Source organism: Anopheles coluzzii, chromosome 2, assembly GCF_943734685.1.
Source record: "Anopheles coluzzii chromosome 2, AcolN3, whole genome shotgun sequence".
In the NCBI taxonomy this organism is placed as follows: Eukaryota; Metazoa; Arthropoda; class Insecta; order Diptera; family Culicidae; genus Anopheles; species Anopheles coluzzii.
Genome location: NC_064670.1, coordinates 44,756,180 through 44,775,127, shown reverse-complemented (window position 1 = coordinate 44,775,127; position 18,948 = coordinate 44,756,180). Strand labels below are relative to the sequence as shown.

General features: G+C 43.2%; 4 protein-coding genes across 4 annotated transcripts; 2 read left to right on the top strand and 2 right to left on the bottom strand.

The window, feature by feature from the left end:
• The first annotated feature begins 2,730 nt into the window (after positions 1-2,730).
• LOC120949395 (histone H3-like) lies at positions 2,731-11,789 on the top strand. Its single transcript, XM_049607840.1, has 2 exons — positions 2,731-3,114; positions 11,151-11,789. The coding sequence occupies exons 1-2, from the start codon at positions 2,822-2,824 to the stop codon at positions 11,599-11,601; spliced, it is 744 nt and encodes a 247-aa protein (XP_049463797.1). The 5' UTR covers positions 2,731-2,821; the 3' UTR covers positions 11,602-11,789.
• LOC120949400 (histone H4) lies at positions 10,349-11,157 on the bottom strand. The gene has a single exon (XM_049607836.1). It carries the CDS (start codon positions 10,933-10,935, stop codon positions 10,624-10,626), a length of 312 nt encoding a protein of 103 aa, XP_049463793.1. The 5' UTR covers positions 10,936-11,157; the 3' UTR covers positions 10,349-10,623.
• A 465-nt stretch (positions 11,790-12,254) lies between the features above and the next one.
• LOC120949374 (histone H2B) lies at positions 12,255-13,074 on the bottom strand. The gene has a single exon (XM_040366638.2). It carries the CDS (start codon positions 12,997-12,999, stop codon positions 12,625-12,627), a length of 375 nt encoding a protein of 124 aa, XP_040222572.1. The 5' UTR covers positions 13,000-13,074; the 3' UTR covers positions 12,255-12,624.
• Positions 13,075-13,131: 57 nt separating this feature from the next.
• Positions 13,132-13,860, top strand: LOC120949363 (histone H2A). Its single transcript, XM_040366625.2, has one exon. The coding sequence runs from the start codon at positions 13,282-13,284 to the stop codon at positions 13,654-13,656; it is 375 nt and encodes a 124-aa protein (XP_040222559.1). The 5' UTR covers positions 13,132-13,281; the 3' UTR covers positions 13,657-13,860.
• Positions 13,861-18,948: the final 5,088 nt, after the last annotated feature.

Genomic DNA, 18,948 nt, shown 5'->3' with positions numbered 1-18,948 from the left:
ATTTCTCTTTGATATGCTGCCCAATTGGCCTCCTCATATTTCCACCTGGGGCGGAGAAGAGGCCGCTGGGGATTTAAACTACTGTGGATTAAAAGTGGAAAATGATCACTACCATGAGTGTCATTAGAAACTGTAACTGTGAACTGCTGTGCCATAGAAGATGACACAGCGCAGTAGTCAAGTATGGAGCCTTTGCCGTTTATGGGAGAAATACGTGTAGCGGATTGGTTTGAAATTACTTCCAGACCAATTGTTTCAAAAACACAAGCAATGCTGTTCCCTCTGTTACATGAGGTCGAGCATCCCCAGGTGGTATGTTGGGCATTAAAATCCCCTAAAACAATTAAATTATTATTAATTTGCTGAAAGGTACTAGTGAGATCGGAAATTATTGTAAAAGGGTTGATTGAATGAGAAAGATATAAACATACTATGGAGCATTGCACGGGAGAAGAAATTTCTACAGCTACTGCGGGAAGAATAGTGGATATAGCTATTCTATTTGATGGAATGTGTTTTAAAATGCCTACAGCTACACTATGATGAGGTATGGTTGGGTGTATGTTAGTGTACCAATTGTATCTATTAAGAGGAGAGCTAAGGAGAGAGGGAACTGTCATTACTTCTTGAAGGGTGATTATTGTTGGATCGTGTCTATTGATTAGTAGTTTTAGTTCTTCTATATTTTGGTTCATGCTTCTGATATTCCAGGATAATGCAAATATGGATGAATAGTTATTAGATTGATAGGATGAATTGAATTATGTAGTAAAGGAAAAATGAAGGAAAGTTAATGCTTATAATCAGAAGGATATTGTTAATATTGAAATTATAAATTAATCTACAGATTTCGTGTTAGATCTAAGAGTTTTTTTAGAGGCGACAGAGGGAGAAGGATTGGATGTGGGAGGGTTGGTGGATTGGGATGAGGGAGAGATGGGGATGATTTTTCGGGGTTGGGATTCCTCTTCCGAGGAGGGGGTGTTCTTTTGGTGGGAACGTTTCCGTTTGTTAGTGGTGTTATTTTGTTCGTCTACGTCATTTTGTTTTACATGTTTTACTTTTTCTACTTTTTTGTCTTCATTATCTTCTTCAGTTTCTTCTTCAGTGCTTTCTTCTGTGCTTTCTTCCGTGCTAAAATCGTCTAATTCTTCTTCAGTTTCATCCTCTTCAATTTCCATTTGAGATTCTATTTTCTTTTTTTCTAAACTCTTTTCAAAATTCTTGCACATTCTTTTCATAGTTTTATCCTGATCTTCGATTTTTGTTGTTAGATTAGTTACTGTTTGTGTAAGCAAAATTATCATTTTTTCTAGAGATTCATTCTTTTTCTTGAGTTCTTCAATTTGGGTATCTTTTTCATCTACTGTGTGTGTCTGTTGTGCGTATGTGATGCGATTTTGAATGGGACTAGAATTTGTGGCTTGGGTAACATTAAGCAGAGCTTTACGTGCCTCACCGTAAGAACAGTTGTTGTCGATCTTGTACTTGATGACCTGTTCTTCTTGAATGTAGCGGGGACAGGTACGAGACGTGGTGCTGTGGTTGTCCTTGCAGTTTATGCACACGGGATCTACGGTGCACTCTCCATGCGCAGGGGTACCACAGTTAGTGCAGGTAGGCGAAAGTTTACAGTGAATCTGTGTATGTCCAAACTGTCCACACTTAAAACACTGCATTGGTTTCGGGTAATAGGCTCTTGTTTTTACTTGTAAAGCACCAAGGCGAATAAACTCCGGAATGGAGGTAGCATTGATTCGAAGCAGAAAAATGTTTGTTGGTACAATTTCACCATTCACTTTACGCGTAAAACGCCGAACATTCATTACTTTTTGGTCACTCAAGTTCTCCAGAATATCTTCATCACTTAATCCTTTTAGATCCGGGGCAAAAATTACACACTGAACACTATTGAGGGTCACATGAGGAGCAACTTTCACAAGGGTTCCATCGATTAACTTTGTAATTTTTTGAAGCTTCTCGAAGTGGCTTTGGTTCCTAGTTTTCAGCAAAAGCTTCTTTCCACTGTCGATTTTACGGCCAAACTCACTAAGATCACTGCCAACGGCGTCCTTGATGGTTTTACCTACGATGAATGGGTTTACGGGCAAGACAGAGTCATTTGCCATTTGAAGCACCAAATACTTTAGTTCACCATTCTCATTGTCTTTGTCCATCCATGGGGGCATAGGTCTCACTCTACGAGTGGTCCCGGGAGGGGGAAAATTCCCCCCTAAGGGGGGAGGGTCTGACATGGTGCCAGCCCAATGTAAAAATATTTCTTTTAAAACAACTATTTATTTCAATTTCAAATCACTGTTTAAATCACAGAATCACCACACCAACAAACACTTCACTGTGATACAGATATTATCCCTAACCACGTAAAACCAGTCCTGAAAAGGACTGCATTGAACGGCTAAAAGTAACACTTCACAGCAAGGTCGCACACGAAACAAAGAGGAAAAATACCGGGTAACAAATCACAGACTACAGAGCAGGAGGTATAAGAAATACGTCCGCACACTTCAGCTGTCACAAGTCGAATGACGATCAAGAATGAGGGAACTTGACTGGTCTTTACGGAATGACTGATGGAAGAATGTCTTTACGGAATAAAAAAGGTTGAACGTTAAATGAGGAAACTGCTCGAACAAGAGCTATTTTTATGCGCTTGCCAACCCTTGTTTTCTCTCATATTAAGAGCAAGAGGGAATGCGTGGATGAAAAAGTATAAATAGGGACGTTGAGCTCGAAAACGCTCATTCGTGATCGTCAATTTGAAGTGTGAACATCGTGAACGTACAATCCTGTGCTCATCATGACTGGAAGAGGAAAGGGAGGAAAAGGTCTGGGTAAAGGAGGAGCCAAGCGTCACCGAAAAGTGCTGCGGGATAACATCCAGGGCATTACCAAGCCCGCCATCCGCCGTTTGGCTCGGCGCGGAGGAGTGAAACGTATCTCCGGTCTCATCTACGAGGAAACCCGTGGCGTCCTGAAAGTATTTCTGGAGAATGTGATTCGTGATGCGGTCACTTACACTGAACACGCCAAGCGTAAGACCGTCACCGCTATGGATGTGGTGTATGCTCTGAAGCGTCAGGGCCGCACTCTGTACGGTTTTGGAGGTTAAATTTATCTCTATAAAACTTCCATGTGGAGTCTCAAATCAAACGGTCCTTTTCAGGACCACAATACATTACTCAAGAGCTGTGTCTTTCGCAACATTAAAATGTTTTATTTGAGAGAAAAAATGTCTATGATGGCTTCGAATGGTGTGCGTATAACATTTTACTCGCATAACAAGCACTCACACTGCTATATATTCAGTGCATTTACATGAGATGGCGTTTTGTGAGTGTGATTTTTTAACTTATACGTATGCGTTTGAAGCGTTCGCAAAAGCAACGATTGAAGCGTTTGTTAAAATGAATCATTTTTCTCTCTTGCGTTTTTTTATCTAAATGTTCTAATAAAAAAATTTTTTTTAGTGCGAACCTCTCATCCTCTTGAAGCAATAATCGCCGCGTGGATCATACCGTTTTTTGCATCAGCTCTAATCTGTCTTATACATGCGCATCGTTCATGTATACTTGGGATAACTCATCAAAAGAAAGAAATAAGGTGAAAAAAACTATACCGTTTACATGAGGTTTGTGAATTTATTATAACAGCCAACAGCGTCAATGTTGCCTTTGAATCCGTAAATCACTCAATGCTTATTTCAAAACTATCAAGCTATGGAGTAAATGGGGCGCTAGTTCATTGGCTCTCCTGTTATTGAAGTGATAGGCATATTACAGTGAATATTTCCTTCTCTCTATATGCACCATTCACCAACACGTCCGGGGATCCACGTTTCTCGGCCCTATTCTATTTAAAAATTTATAAATGATGTTATTTACGTTATACCAGATTGCGACAAATTGATTTATGCAGATGATATGAAAATGTTCCAACCGGTATCAGATCAAACCGATTGTTTAACTCTTCAAAACTGTTTAATTCGATTTAACTCATACCCACCAAATACTTTCTGCATGATTTGCTATCAGGGTGCTATGAACATGAAGAAATTAACTCCACCTCCAAAATCTATGCTGTTAACTGAATACTATATATTTTCTTGGGATACTGACTTCAATGGGTATACTGACTTAGCAATGCTCCGCTAGCGATGCTTACATTTTGGTTTGTACATTTGGTAATTGTTCCCCAGATTCCGTTATCATTAAAATGTTTCCCAGTTATTATCCAGGACAAACACCCTGGGAGCTCATAGATCGCATAATGAATTATTTGGGAAAAGTAACGCTCAGCCCTCTACGTTACGCTAGCGTTACAAGTAACGTCTGTCTAGCGCAAACCCAAGCAGCATTTTTGAACGCCTGGTTTAATCGTCGTGGATAAGCAAATTGAGGTAAAAGTAAGGCTCAGCCCTCTACGTTACGCTAGCGTTACGCGTAACGCCTGTTTACCACAAACCCAAGCACCATTTTTGAACGCCTGTTTTAACAGCCGTGGATGAGCAAATTAATAGATTATCATGTCTTAATAAAGTTTTTTTGGTAAAAGTAAGGCTCAGCCCTCTACGTTACACAAGAGAAGCGTTACATACCCTTTATAATTCCCAAGCAGCATTTTTATAGAGATTTTGTCCACGCGACCAACCAGTGTGCATTATTTGAATAAAAAACATTTTAAACTGGGATGAAAAACAAGTTAATTGCTTTAAGATGAATCGATTTCTACGAGATTTCATTTTTCAATAACAAGTAAATAAGAGGTTTAATATTTTTCATTGCTGCACTATGATTTATGAAAAATAGTCTGAAAGAAGGAAGTTCATAAACACCCCAAAAGCTTTCAATTTTAGTAACAGTTCCTATGATTAGAAAGTATAAAATATTAAAAATATTTATAAATTAATAATGTATATGAAATATAATTATTACCTATTCAATCTATGTTTCCGCCTATTTGAATAAACTTTACTTTAGGTGCGAGGGCTCTTTTTTAAATTGAGGTTAATGAAGGTAGTAAATATTTGTATGTATTTCATTATCTTGCTCTATCAATAGTTGGGAACATAAATAAATAATCATTTTTAAAAGTAACCATTTTTTATGTTGTAACGACCAAGCGTTTTACGGTTGGCGGCAGGTTAATTGGCCGTTTTAATAAGTGTTGTTCACCAACAGCGGTTCTAGTTTGACAGATGCGTTGTGGTGAAGTGAGAGAGAGGGACAGGTAGCACAGGCGAAACAAACACGGGCGAAATAGAGAGAGTAAGAATGGTTCATCCCGAAGGAGCTTCGCGTGCAACGGATGAACCTGCGCAAATTAAGTGGAATGACCGCAATCGGGTTTGCGTGAAGTTTTAAAACGGGCACAAAGAGGAAAATCGACCTCTTTCTACCATCGCGCCAAGAGAAGAAAGTTCAGTGAATTTTTAATACAGTTTAATTAAATTAAGTGAATTAAGAAAACTGATGTTTCAACTTTAAATTCGCGAAAGAAAGAGCTTTGTTGCTGGACGCAACAATAAGATTTAGCACAGTTCGGAAGAGCACACAAATAATTATACGCAGAAGTTAGTGGCTTACGTCTGTTCAGTTCAATGTCGCGCCAAGAAGAGAGCTTTATTCTATGAAAGTTCATCTAGCACACCGGGTGCTCCAGCGGTCAAGGTATAACGCGTTTATACCGCTGCGTTCGGGATTCAGGTTGAGAGCACAGTGTGCGATATTAGTCCGGACGTTACAATGTGTAAGATTGTTATAATTATAATCAAGTTGTCAGGTTGTTACAACTCTGATTGCTGTTAAAAATGATAGCCTAATAGTAATAATATAATTTATTTATACTCATGAATTATCAATGAGTGTTATCTTTAGAAGCAATTGCTGTTCTTTTTTATGTTTGTTCAAAACTTGTTGCTTTTCTAATTATCATGTAAAAAAACTATATTAAGACATGATAATCTTTTAATTTGCTCATCCACGGCGGTTAAAACAGGCGTTCAAAAATTGTGCTTGGGTTTGTGATAAACAGGCGTTACGCGTAACGCTAGCGTAACGTAGAGGGCTGAGCCTTACTTTTACCTCAACCCGCTGCGCAAAGCGACGCAAGAAATCATGGAGTTCTGAGAATTTTATCATGCCCTCTTTTTTCTCCAACGGCAAATTTGTCGAGCAGCTCGTCGAGCTGCCCGTCCCTGGCTCCGCCTCATTCCCCTCGGCTGAGCGCGCTGTCGAAGGTTTGAATGTGTTGGTGTGTCAGACGGCCAATCGCTGTCAGCCATCGTCCGTGCTCTTTCCCTCCCTAGCGCTATCTCATTCTCGCGTGTGGGCAATGCTCATGAGTTGCTGTGGCGCTTAAAAAACCGTTTATACACATTGCGGCGATGAAGTTGCATTTTTACAAATCAAACCAAAAAAGCGCAATAAGTTCTATTGCTGCAATGTAAAAATGACTAAGGAATCGCTAGCTAACGCTGGAGGGTTTGATGTGAAACGCGCTGAATCCTAATTCGCATTCGCTGATTTTCATCAACTTTCCTTTCCACCAGCACCTAGAACGCAGGCTGGAAAGTTCACTGGCAGGCAGTGGGGCCTGTCATCGATCTGAACGTGTTAAGCATTAAAGATAACTTTGTTACACTAAGCTTTTGCTTTCGTATGTTGTAGATTACACAGATATGCTGTGCCGTCTGCGCAAAGGTATGAGCGTGCGTGTGTGTGCACAACTGTCGCCAAATGTGTTTTTTTCCGGAATGTTATGATCCATCGGTCAAAGAAAGGAAGGTGTTAATGAAAGGCGGAAAGACGAATTGAGGTCCCTGTCAATGGTAACTGATGACAGGGAGCAGGGGTAGTGGCACACAGCTGTTAGGAGATTGAACAGTATACTTAAATTGCCGACGGATGGAGAGGGCGGTGGCCATGGAACCCCTACGATCATCGGTCACAGGCCCTAAAATTGTAGTCGCCATGGGGGGAGGGGAGGTGCAAATGGTTCTCCAGCCACGGAGCCCTAAAGACCATCTTTCCGGGGGCCCTTGTCATTGATACTCTGTCCATTTGTAGAGATCATCGGCGACCGCCTAGTCCACCTACCGTTAGGTCCGCCGCTGGTTCATGACGGTGTTTTTTTTTTTACTGTAGAGTGCATCCTTCCCCCTGCCTGCAGCGTATACATCGAGCAGGAGACAGTGTGGCAGTACCCCCGTCGTGGGTTCTAACCGCGTACGAACCGTCCGCCGTATCAAGAGGTGACTATCCGGCTACGTGGTACTCAAGTCCTGAAAAGGCCGGCATGATCGCTTTGGCTAGTACGCCAATAATAATAATAATAATAATAAAAAGAACTTAGCGTAGCAGTCCACACGCGGGTAAGAGTTTTCCTTGACTTTGTTGCTGCCGGGCTACCGCTGTGACGAGACAAATGGACGGAATGCACTCGACCAAAACATGAACCTACCGATCCGAACCCATTCCAAGGCATTGCCGGTCAATCGGCGTCATGATACCGACTCCAAGCCAACAAGCCGCCAGATTCTGGACGGACAGGTGCAGCACCATACGCGCACCGTAATAAACAAATCCAGAATCCTCTTTTGTATAAATTCAATTCAAAATGTTGTTTCCACTTGGGTCCACTAGCTGAATTAGAAATACAGTGAACCCTCTCTTATTTGAGTGGCGATGGGACTGTCGAATAAGAGGGGTTTTCAAATTACAGAGGTGAAAAGTGAATGAAAGGTCAATCCAAACAAGAAAGAGACAGAACATTTAGTATGCAGCCTCAACTGTTGCTATAGGAAACTGCGAACAGAATCGCCAATTTGAGCACACATCTTTCAATAACCATGGCAACACCATACACAAATAAGAGGGATACAGATTTCAGAGGTTTTCCAAATTAAAGGAACAAAAATGTACTGGAAATCAAGGGACTGTGCAAAATGTTCAAATAAGAGAGGTTTTTCAAATTGGAGAGGTGTCAAATAAGAGAGGGTTCACTGTAAATGTGCTACATATAACACGCACGTTTGCTTTGATCGTGTGTCTTTTTAATACCCCCAATAGCAGAGCCTATCGCAAAGATGCCAATGCCAATGGTTGTGTTGTCTCTCAGGTAGCGAGATCGAAAATGCATGGACTTTGTAGCCGCAGCGGATGAAAATGTACGCATCAGAATCAAATAGTTTTGGGGTTTCCAAACGCACGCACGCACACAAACACACAAACACGAGGGCGCGCAAACTCACACACAAACACGCACGCGCAAACTCGCACACACACACACACACACACACACACACACACACACACACACACGCAAACATGCATGAACGCGCGCACGCACGCACGCACGCACGCACACACGCACGTACGCGCGCCCTCGAGCATAAAAGCGCGCACGCCAGCACGCACCCCCGAAAGCGCGCATGCGAGCACGCACCCACGAAAGCGCGCACGCGAGCATGCATCCACGAAAGCGCGAACGCGAATACGCATTCACAAACCCCCCCCCCCCACTCCCCACCCCCTTACCGCATGATCCATTACGGCTACCTTATCGGAAGATAGGCTGGTTCAGCTATCTTGCAGCGCATCCTCATCCAAAACGCCAGGCGGGGTGGGGGAGCGGAACATGATAGAGTGAATGGTCACTTTCCCCGCGCTGTGTGCGTGTGTGTGTGTGTCGAGACACAAAAACTCGAGAAAGATTTCGGCACATTAAAAAAATATATTTTTAGTCACTATACACTGTGCTTCATGATGCTTAGAAGGTCGTTGAAGCATCAAACATGTTCAAATTAAAAAAAATATTAGATTAGTGTTAGACGTTCTCCTACGCTTGTTTTAAATAGGCTTCTTCACCCTCAACTGGCACGGGCATCGAATGGTCTCATCAGCAGCGGCACGAAATAAAATAAACCATCAATACAGCGATAACACTTCAAATCCCAATCCAGCTTCTCCCACAGCGTCTCAAGGTCACACACAAATTAATAAATGCTAACACCCACCAATAACAATACACAACCGCAATGCACATATATGAACCAACGCATACACCACAACAACCAATCAGCTGGCGGCGGAAGGCACGGGCAGAAGCGCAAGTAAGGCAGGTCAATGTGAGGGAGGGAGAAGAAGCGGACGAAAAAATGGGCGCCATTTTTTAAAAAAAATTTGACCGTTTTTTTTGCTCCACCGCCATAAATAGTTCGTCCATTTCGCCCACAGATGGCGCTAAACTTGCTCGACCCAGCGCGGGAATCGCTGAAGTCCAGCGCGGGAGACCAGGCCAAATCTGCGCTGGCCAGCGCAGATTTTGGTGCATTATCTGCGCTGGAAACTGCTCAAATTTGCGCAGCGGGAATTTGCTTATCCACGACGATTAAACCAGGCGTTCAAAAATGCTGCTTGGGTTTGCGCTAGACAAACGTTACTTGTAACGCTAGCGTAACGTAGAGGGCTGAGCGTTACTTTTCCCAAATAATTCATTATGCGATCTATGAGGTCCCAAGGTGTTTGTCCTGGATAATAACTGGGAAACATTTTAATGATAACGGAAGCTGGGGAACAATTACCAAATGTACAAACCAAAATGTAATCATCGCTAGCGGAGCATCGCTAAGTCAGTATACCAAATGAAGTCAGTATCCCAAGAAAATATATAGCATTCAGTTAACAGCAGAGATTTTGGAGGTGGAGTTAATTTCTTCATGTTCATAGCACCCTGATAGCAAATCATGCAGAAAGTATTTGGTGGGTATGAGTTAAATCGAATTAAACAGTTTTGAAGAGTTAAACAATCGGTTTGATCTGATACCGGTAGGAACATTTTCATATCATTTGCATAACACAATTTTCGCAATCTGGTATAACGTAAATAACGTCATTTATCAAAATGATAAAAAGAATAGGGCCTAGAATACTGCCTTGTGGAACCCCGGATGAAATATTCACTGTAATTTGTCTTACACTTAAATTACAGGAGAGCCAATGAACAAGCGCCCTATTTATTCCGTAGCTTGATAGTTTTGAAATTAGCGTTGAGTGATTTACGGAGTCAAAGGCAGCATTGGCACCGTTAGCTGTTATAATAAACTCACAAACCTCATGAAAACGGTGTAGCTTTTTTCGCCCAATGCTTCTTTTGAATAATTATCACAAGTATCAATGAACGAAGCGCATGTGTAGCGGCGATTATTGCTTCAAGAGGATGAGCGGCTTGCCCTGAAAAATAAAATAATTTTAATTCGACACTATAAAATAAATTAATAAATTAATAAGTAAATAAAAATTCAATATTTTAACAAACACTTCAATCGTCGCTTTTATGTACGCTTCAAACGCATGCACATACGTTTAAAAGGCACATTTACAAAACGCCATTTCATGTAAATGCACTGAATATACAGCAGTGTGAGTGCTTGTTATGCGAGTAAAATGTTATACGCACACCATTCGAAGCCATCATAGACATTTTTTCTCTCAAATAAAACATTTTAATGTTGCGAAAGACACAGCTCTTGAGTAATGTATTGTGGTCCTGAAAAGGACCGTTTGATTTGAGACTCCACATGGAAGTTTTATAGAGATAAATTTAACCTCCAAAACCGTACAGAGTGCGGCCCTGACGCTTCAGAGCATACACCACATCCATAGCGGTGACGGTCTTACGCTTGGCGTGTTCAGTGTAAGTGACCGCATCACGAATCACATTCTCCAGAAATACTTTCAGGACGCCACGGGTTTCCTCGTAGATGAGACCGGAGATACGTTTCACTCCTCCGCGCCGAGCCAAACGGCGGATGGCGGGCTTGGTAATGCCCTGGATGTTATCCCGCAGCACTTTTCGGTGACGCTTGGCTCCTCCTTTACCCAGACCTTTTCCTCCCTTTCCTCTTCCAGTCATGATGAGCACAGGATTGTACGTTCACGATGTTCACACTTCAAATTGACGATCACGAATGAGCGTTTTCGAGCTCAACGTCCCTATTTATACTTTTTCATCCACGCATTCCCTCTTGCTCTTAATATGAGAGAAAACAAGGGTTGGCAAGCGCATAAAAATAGCTCTTGTTCGAGCAGTTTCCTCATTTAACGTTCAACTTTTGTCAAATAAACAAGTTCGCTCCGTGCTCAACGAAACCTACGCTCCCGAAGTGAAATGGCTCGTACCAAGCAAACCGCTCGTAAATCGACTGGAGGTAAGGCTCCTCGCAAGCAGCTGGCCACCAAGGCTGCTCGTAAAAGTGCCCCGGCCACCGGAGGAGTGAAGAAGCCGCATCGTTACCGTCCGGGAACGGTGGCCCTCCGAGAAATCCGTCGCTACCAGAAGTCGACCGAGCTGCTCATCCGCAAGCTGCCCTTCCAGCGCTTGGTGCGTGAGATCGCCCAGGACTTCAAGACTGATCTCCGCTTCCAGAGCTCAGCCGTCATGGCGCTGCAGGAAGCCAGCGAGGCGTATCTGGTTGGTCTGTTCGAAGACACGAATCTGTGCGCCATCCACGCCAAGCGCGTCACCATCATGCCCAAGGACATCCAGCTGGCCCGTCGCATCCGCGGAGAGCGTGCCTAAATCGTCCATGCATCCGGAAGCGGTCCCTATCTAAACGGGGCATTGCCTTCTCAAAACGGTCCTTTTCAGGACCACCAATACTGTTGAACATTCCAAGAATTTTCTTTCGATTGCTACTATGAAATTGTACATACGAATGCAAGCCTTGACGTATGTCGTTTTGTTATAACGAGGAAAGTGTGAAAAGGGGGAACATTTGTTTTAAATAATCAATGTTATGGGAGGTATTTTTACTTTTTCTTGTCAAAGTTTCGCTTTTTAATAGGGCATCTGAGGATTTTGACTATATTGATCAATACTTTATTACCATCTATATTACCTATGACTATTATACCAACATCGCTGCTTACAACAAACTACGAACGAATAGTATGACTATATATTTTACAACAAATGTTCAACTCAAACAGCTTAAGTGATGCTTATACAAACGTGAATTAAAATGCTCAAGAAGACGACCCTTCAATACTTATTAGCAAGTTTAAAATCGAGCAAATCTATTACAACATTTGACTCACGACACATAAGCTGCTATTGGTTGCTTTGTCGATAAATTATCCCCGTATGCGCGAGGAAAATTTAATTAAAAAAAGTGATTGTCATAAAACGAGCGAAACGACTTCTATTCATAATTCATGATACACGAAACTCCATTTACAATTTCACCTCGCAAAACGCTTCCAACCAGTGCGGACTTTTTTTAATGTTTTTTTTTTTGAACGTGCTAAGGTTCTATTTAACATTAATATTTACAATGAACAACGCAGAACTTTAATATCAATCACAGCATCATTGTTTCCAATGATGTGGATGACATAGTTCGCAAACAAACTTAGGATATAATGCCATTTAGTACAGGCAAACGCAACAAACTGAACAATAACGTTGACGAAGACGGACACCCTGAAATTAAAGCGCTAATTCGCTGGTGCAGATGAAACGAAGGATAATTCTTTGTTTGAATGCGGTTTGTGGTCCTGAAAAGGACCGATTTGAGAGAATGAAGCCAATCATTTCAGTGGCTTACTTCGAGCTGGTGTACTTTGTGACAGCCTTTGTTCCTTCGGAGACGGCGTGCTTGGCAAGCTCACCAGGCAGCAGCAGACGAACAGCGGTTTGGATTTCGCGGGACGTGATCGTCGAACGCTTGTTGTAGTGCGCCAAGCGGGATGCCTCAGCAGCAATGCGTTCGAAGATATCGTTGACGAAACTGTTCATGATGCTCATGGCCTTCGAAGAGATGCCAGTATCCGGGTGGACTTGCTTCAACACTTTGTAGATGTAAATAGCGTAGCTTTCCTTGCGGGTCTTGCGCTTCTTTTTCTTGTCGGACTTGGAAATATTTTTCTGGGCCTTGCCAGACTTCTTCGCAGCTTTTCCACTGGTTTTGGGTGCCATTTCGACGGAAAAATTCACTCAACACTGGGACACGATGTGTATGATTCAACGGGTGATTGCGTTCTAGAAAAATTCCGAGCTCTCCGATCGCTTATAACGGACTGCGAGAGAGAATACGTATCGTGCAGCTCGAAAAATTCCAAACGAGTATCGGGCAGCACGAATAAGCTGCTATATAAGCATCGGTCGGGTCAAAATTGTTCTATTATAAAAAGACCCTTCTCAAAGAGAACATCGTGTTGTTCGTGATCCCTTACAAACGTACACCAATCAAATCTAACCATGTCTGGCCGTGGAAAGGGAGGAAAGGTAAAGGGAAAGGCAAAGTCCCGTTCCAACCGTGCCGGTCTTCAGTTCCCCGTTGGCCGTATTCATCGTCTCCTGCGCAAGGGTAACTATGCCGAGCGCGTCGGTGCCGGAGCACCCGTGTATCTGGCAGCCGTCATGGAATACTTGGCCGCTGAAGTGCTTGAGTTGGCCGGAAACGCTGCCCGTGACAACAAGAAGACGCGCATCATCCCGCGTCATCTGCAGCTGGCCATCCGCAACGACGAGGAGTTGAACAAGCTGCTGTCCGGAGTAACCATCGCTCAGGGTGGTGTGCTGCCCAACATTCAGGCCGTGCTGCTGCCCAAGAAGACCGAAAAGAAGGCTTAAACGGTGTGACAAAGCTTCCTTCATCTCAAACCCAAAACCGTCCTTTTCAGGGCGACAAATTACTTTGCCAAAGACATTTTATTCGATTTATGCTGTTATGGGAGAACCAGAAGGAAAAAAAAATCCAGATATATCAAGAACCGTGCTTGAAACTGTGTACAAAATGTAAATGAAAAAATGTGCCGTCCTTTGGCACAAAACGCATCCCTTAATATTTTCAATTCTGTAACCTCTCACTACGAATTCTACAAAATGCAGCATATAATAAGCGATGCATAAGATTTTCCAGGTAGCTTGTTCAAGAGGGTTGGTTTTACCATATAAATGCAACCAGTGATACCTGCGTGTTGATCTTTTTCTGAAAACAGTAAAGGACACTTTTACCTGATTTATCGTTAACCACGGGAAAATGTTGAAAGGGTCGATTGTCGAAAAATGTTGTGCGTTTAGGTAGCCTTAGGTTCTCACAAAAGTTTGGCTTTCAATATATCGGGAAACGTTGACAATGGCTTTAAAAAAGTTGGACCAAAAATTAGGAAGGTTCAAATAAACAACCATACTTATTAATGTTTCCCTTCACCCTTCATCTTAATCACCAGTTACCCAAATTTGTGAAGCATTTTAAAGTGTTTCGTTGTTTGAAACAATAAAATGATTTGCAATGTAGGAATGCCTATAAAATACAAAGTATTGAAATGCCCTAACGCATATGCAACTCCACATTCAATAACGCCGTCTAGTGGTGATCAAAGTCCCTGCAACCAGTAGTAACGCCATCTAAATAATTGGTAAAAGTAAGGCTCAGTGATCTACGTTACACATGAGAAGCGTTACATGCCTTTTAAAATTCCCAAGCAGTATTTTTGAAAAGTTTATTAACACCCCATAAGCTTTCAATTTTAGTAACATTTCCTATGATTAGAAAGTATAAAATATTAAAAATATTAATAAATTAATAATGTATATGAAATATAATTATTACCTATTCAATCTATGTTTCCGCCTATTGTGAATAAACTTTACTTTAGGTGCGAGGGCTCTTTTTTAGACCCTTGAGGTTAATGAAGGTAGTAAATATTTGTATGTATTTCATTATCTTGCTTTATCAATAGTTGGGAACATAAATAAATAATCATTTTTAAAAGTAACTGTTCTAGAAGCAAAGTTCTTTCTTCAACTCAAACTTAAAACGTGATCTTTTAACTCATAGTTTACTGCACTACTTTATTGCTCTAAATCTTACAACGTAGCAATGTAAATTTCGCGGCGGATCGGTTAAAAAATTTCACGTATGCTTTCTTACGCTTTCTAACTTGATCTCATGGCGCTCGCGCGATGGCCGTTTTTCGATTCGCGCGGCGATGTTTTTTTCTTCTCCCTCTGGTAACGGCAAATCGGCGACGTTTCGGTTCGGCTGTCAACGGCTTATCAATAAACACAAATTGTAAACAACAATTTGTCACTTTTCGCCGACCTCGTTGTTTTCTACAACATTCTCCCGCCCGGTACGTTGCTGGTATACGCAACTTACCCTACTAAAGTCGGCGATCTACTTCAGGTCATCGTTCAACCGTTACGCTGGTGCCGCATCATCACAAATACGTTCTGGGTTACCGTATCGTTCTTCATTTGTTAGGTCTACGAACGTCCAACACGGCTATCTTCGTTGCAGGTCTTTCGATGATTCCGCTTGCTGTCTGCACGGTGGCTCGCCTTACTTGGCCGTCGTTGGCTTTAACCACTTCTATCACCCTTCCTTTCGGCCAACAATTCCTCGGTAGGTTGTTATCAGCAATCAACACTACATCACCTTCCTCGATCAGACGAGATGGAAGGAACCACTTTGTTCTGCGGGTCAGGGTCGGAAGGTACTCGGCTATCCATTTTTTCCAAAACAAGTTGGCGTTACACTGCGACGCTTTCCATGTCGACTTTACGGCCGTCGCTGTATCATCGAACGGTGCAGGTGGCTTGATGCCGCTTGAGCTGCCCAAGAGTAAGTCATTCGGTGTTATCGGTGGTGCCAAAACGTCGTCTAACTGCACGTAAGTCAGCGGTCTCGAATTGATGATCATTTCTATTTCAGCCATGGTAGATTGCAATACTTCGTCGTTAGGCAGGCGTGGCAATTCGAGTTGAGCAAAAAATTTTTTCACTGACTGGACGAGGCGTTCCCAGCAGGCTCCAAAATGTGGAGCGGCCGGCGGGTTAAAGGTCCACTTCAAATCAGGGCTAGTAAACTCTTCTATCAAAGTGTTTTCATCGACACTCTTTCTGGCCTCCTTGAGCTCTCTCGAAGCTCCTACGAAATTCGTACCTCGATCACTAATGATCTCTCGCGGCGTTCCACGCCGAGCGATAAAACGCCGGATCGCCAGGATGCATGACGAACTCGTCATTGAATGCGCGATTTCTAGGTGGATGGCTCGTGTTGTTAAGCAAGTGAAGATCACTCCCCAACGTTTCTCCACGTGGCGACCAACTACTACGTTGATCGGCCCGAAATAATCTATTCCGGTACATGTGAACGCACGCTGAGGTATGGCCGTTCTTTGTTCAGGAATGCACCCCATCAACGGCGGCTCGGGAACAGCTTTCCGATTAAGGCAGTGTTGGCAGTTTTTTCGAACCCGTTTATACTCCGATAGCAATCGCGGTATATGGAATCTGGATCGCAATTCATTGATGACGGTCTGATGGTTGCAATGTTGATATATCACGTGGTAGTGATGAATGATTAAATCTGTCCCTACATGTCGCCTGGGCAGTATCACGGGCATCCGAAGTGGTTCATCAACTGCAGTGCAGTTTGCAAGCCGGCCACTTATTCTCAACACACCATGGTCGTCGAGTGTTGGTGATAGTTTGTACAGTACGCTACATTTTTCGATGCCTTTTGACCACGGATGTTATAATGTTGGAGGATTCTCGAGGCACTTGATTTCTTGCGGAAACGCTTCTCGCTGAATTTGCTTCAGTATTATCTGTTCAGCTCTTTGAAGCTCTTCTTGTATCAGCGGTTCTGTTGCGATCGGTGTTTTATTGGCCCTATGAGTGTAATTGTTCAAAAATCGAACGACATATCCAACGGATCTCAGAAGTCTATTCCACTTAGAAAATCGATCGATTTGGATGAGTGGCTTAGTTGTGACATGGAACAGCAAGTTGCGACGTAGTTCTTCTGCTGTATCATCTGGTTGTGTCGGTGAAGCTGGCCAATCGCTCTCCGGTTGCCATAGAAAGCTCGGACCCTTGAGCCATCTGCTGTTGGTGCTTAAATCGAGTATTTTTGCCCATTTCGTACCATCGTCTGCAACATTGGCCTTCGTTGATATCCACTGTCAATCGTCTACTTTGGTCAACTCTAGGATTTCTCCGACTCTGAAGGCCACGAATTGACTGTATCGTCTGTGATCTGAACGTAACCAACAGATGACGTCCCGTGAGTCCGACCAAAAGATTGTTCTAGTGATTATTAAACGATGTGATTTGTGTATCGTATGTGCCAGCCGTGCGCCAATCACTGCTGCCTGCAATTCTAAACGGGGAATCGATAGAAACCGTAGCGGTGCTACTCGAGTTTTTGAACCTATTAGAGCGCATTCTATTGTTTCTCCTTCTTCAAATCGGAAATAGGCAATCGCTGCCATCCCGTTTCCACTTGCGTCGCAGAATATGTGAAGCTGTACGTTACGAGGTAGGGCCGACGTACGCTGGCGGTAGCACCTTGGTATCTTGATCTGGCAGACGGCAGGTAAAATGCTGGTCCACCTTTCCCACTGTTCTGCTAAACGGCCTCCAATCTGCTCATCCCATCCGACACCAGCGCGCCATATTTCTTGCAACAATACTTTCAGGAACATCAACACGTTCCCCAATAGACCCATAGGATCGTAAATCCTCATAAGGATACGCAGCACTTCGCGTTTAGTCGGCAGTTTCGCTCCTGCCAGTAACTGCTCGTCGTTTCTAGGTGAGACTTTGTACATGAATGTGTCGGCTTGCGTGTCCCACCACATTCCCAATACCTTTTCTGTTCTCGCATCTGTGCCAACGTTAACATCCTTCTCTATCTTTACAGGTACATCTAGCTGTTCCATCACCAAATGCGAGTTCGAGAGCCAGTTTCTAATCTCCAATCCGCCTTTCGCATGCACGTGACGTACGTCCTTCGCCAGCTTAATTGCTTCGTCTTCAGTTTCGACACTGGCGAGCATATCGTCTACGTAATGCTCCTTGACAATACATTCAAAGGCACGAGGAAACTCATCTCTATACTTTTCAGCGTTCAAATTCTTTACATAATGCGCGCAGCAGGGCGAGCACGCCGCCCCAAACGTCATAACGGTAACAACATACACGTCTGGAGCCTTATCAGTCTCGCCACCGTTCCATAGAATCATTTGACTGCGCTAATCCTCGGGTCGCACTTGAAAGAACATCTCCTTGATGTCTCCTACTACGCCTATTCGCTGCTCTCGGAACTTATATAGGACCGTCAGGAGGTCTACCAGCTGATCTGGACCCTTAAGCAGGAACGTGTTTAAACTCACTCCGTTAGACTTGGCGGCTGCGTTGAACACTATACGGATTTTTCCTGGCTTGTTAGGATTCGTTACTGGAAATGTCGGCAAGAACCAGTCTGTATTCCGTGTATCAGCTATTTCGTTTGGTGTGAGGCGCCGGATGTAGCCCTTTGATTCGTAATCGTTCATCTTGTCGATGATAGCAGCTCTCAACACCGGATCTTTTTGCATTTTTCTTTGCAGGCATTCGAAACGTCTTATTGACTGTTTCCGAACCCTTTACGCAGCCTGCCAGCACCGTTCGCTGTTTGGCCTGCAGTTTGGCCACCCTGCACCAGCCCCAGACTGCGGTAGCCCTCATCACTAATCTTGCTACCGTTATCGCTGACGCTCTCGTAACGATTCTTGTCATCTTCCGACGGTAAGACCGTCGTCGCTCCGACTACCGGTGCTACCAGCTCCTTATCACATTCAAAGTGCACTACACCGCCAGCAGCACTGCGGTGAGTTTACTGAGTTTACTTGGTGGTAGCTGAACATCGCTATACTTCCACAGTAAACCTGTTTCATAACGATTTCCTTTTAAATGAGTCGTGGTTTCAAGGATCTCCAACGCCTTTTCATCATCTTTAGAGCCAGCTGGATGAGGCGATTTGGTAATGCCCATCGAATCGATCGCAAAATTTTTCTTAAGCTCAATATCGATTCTATTGTCGGTGCTATCTACACACGGGCAAACTTGTGGGCTATGATGGTTTAGGAAGCC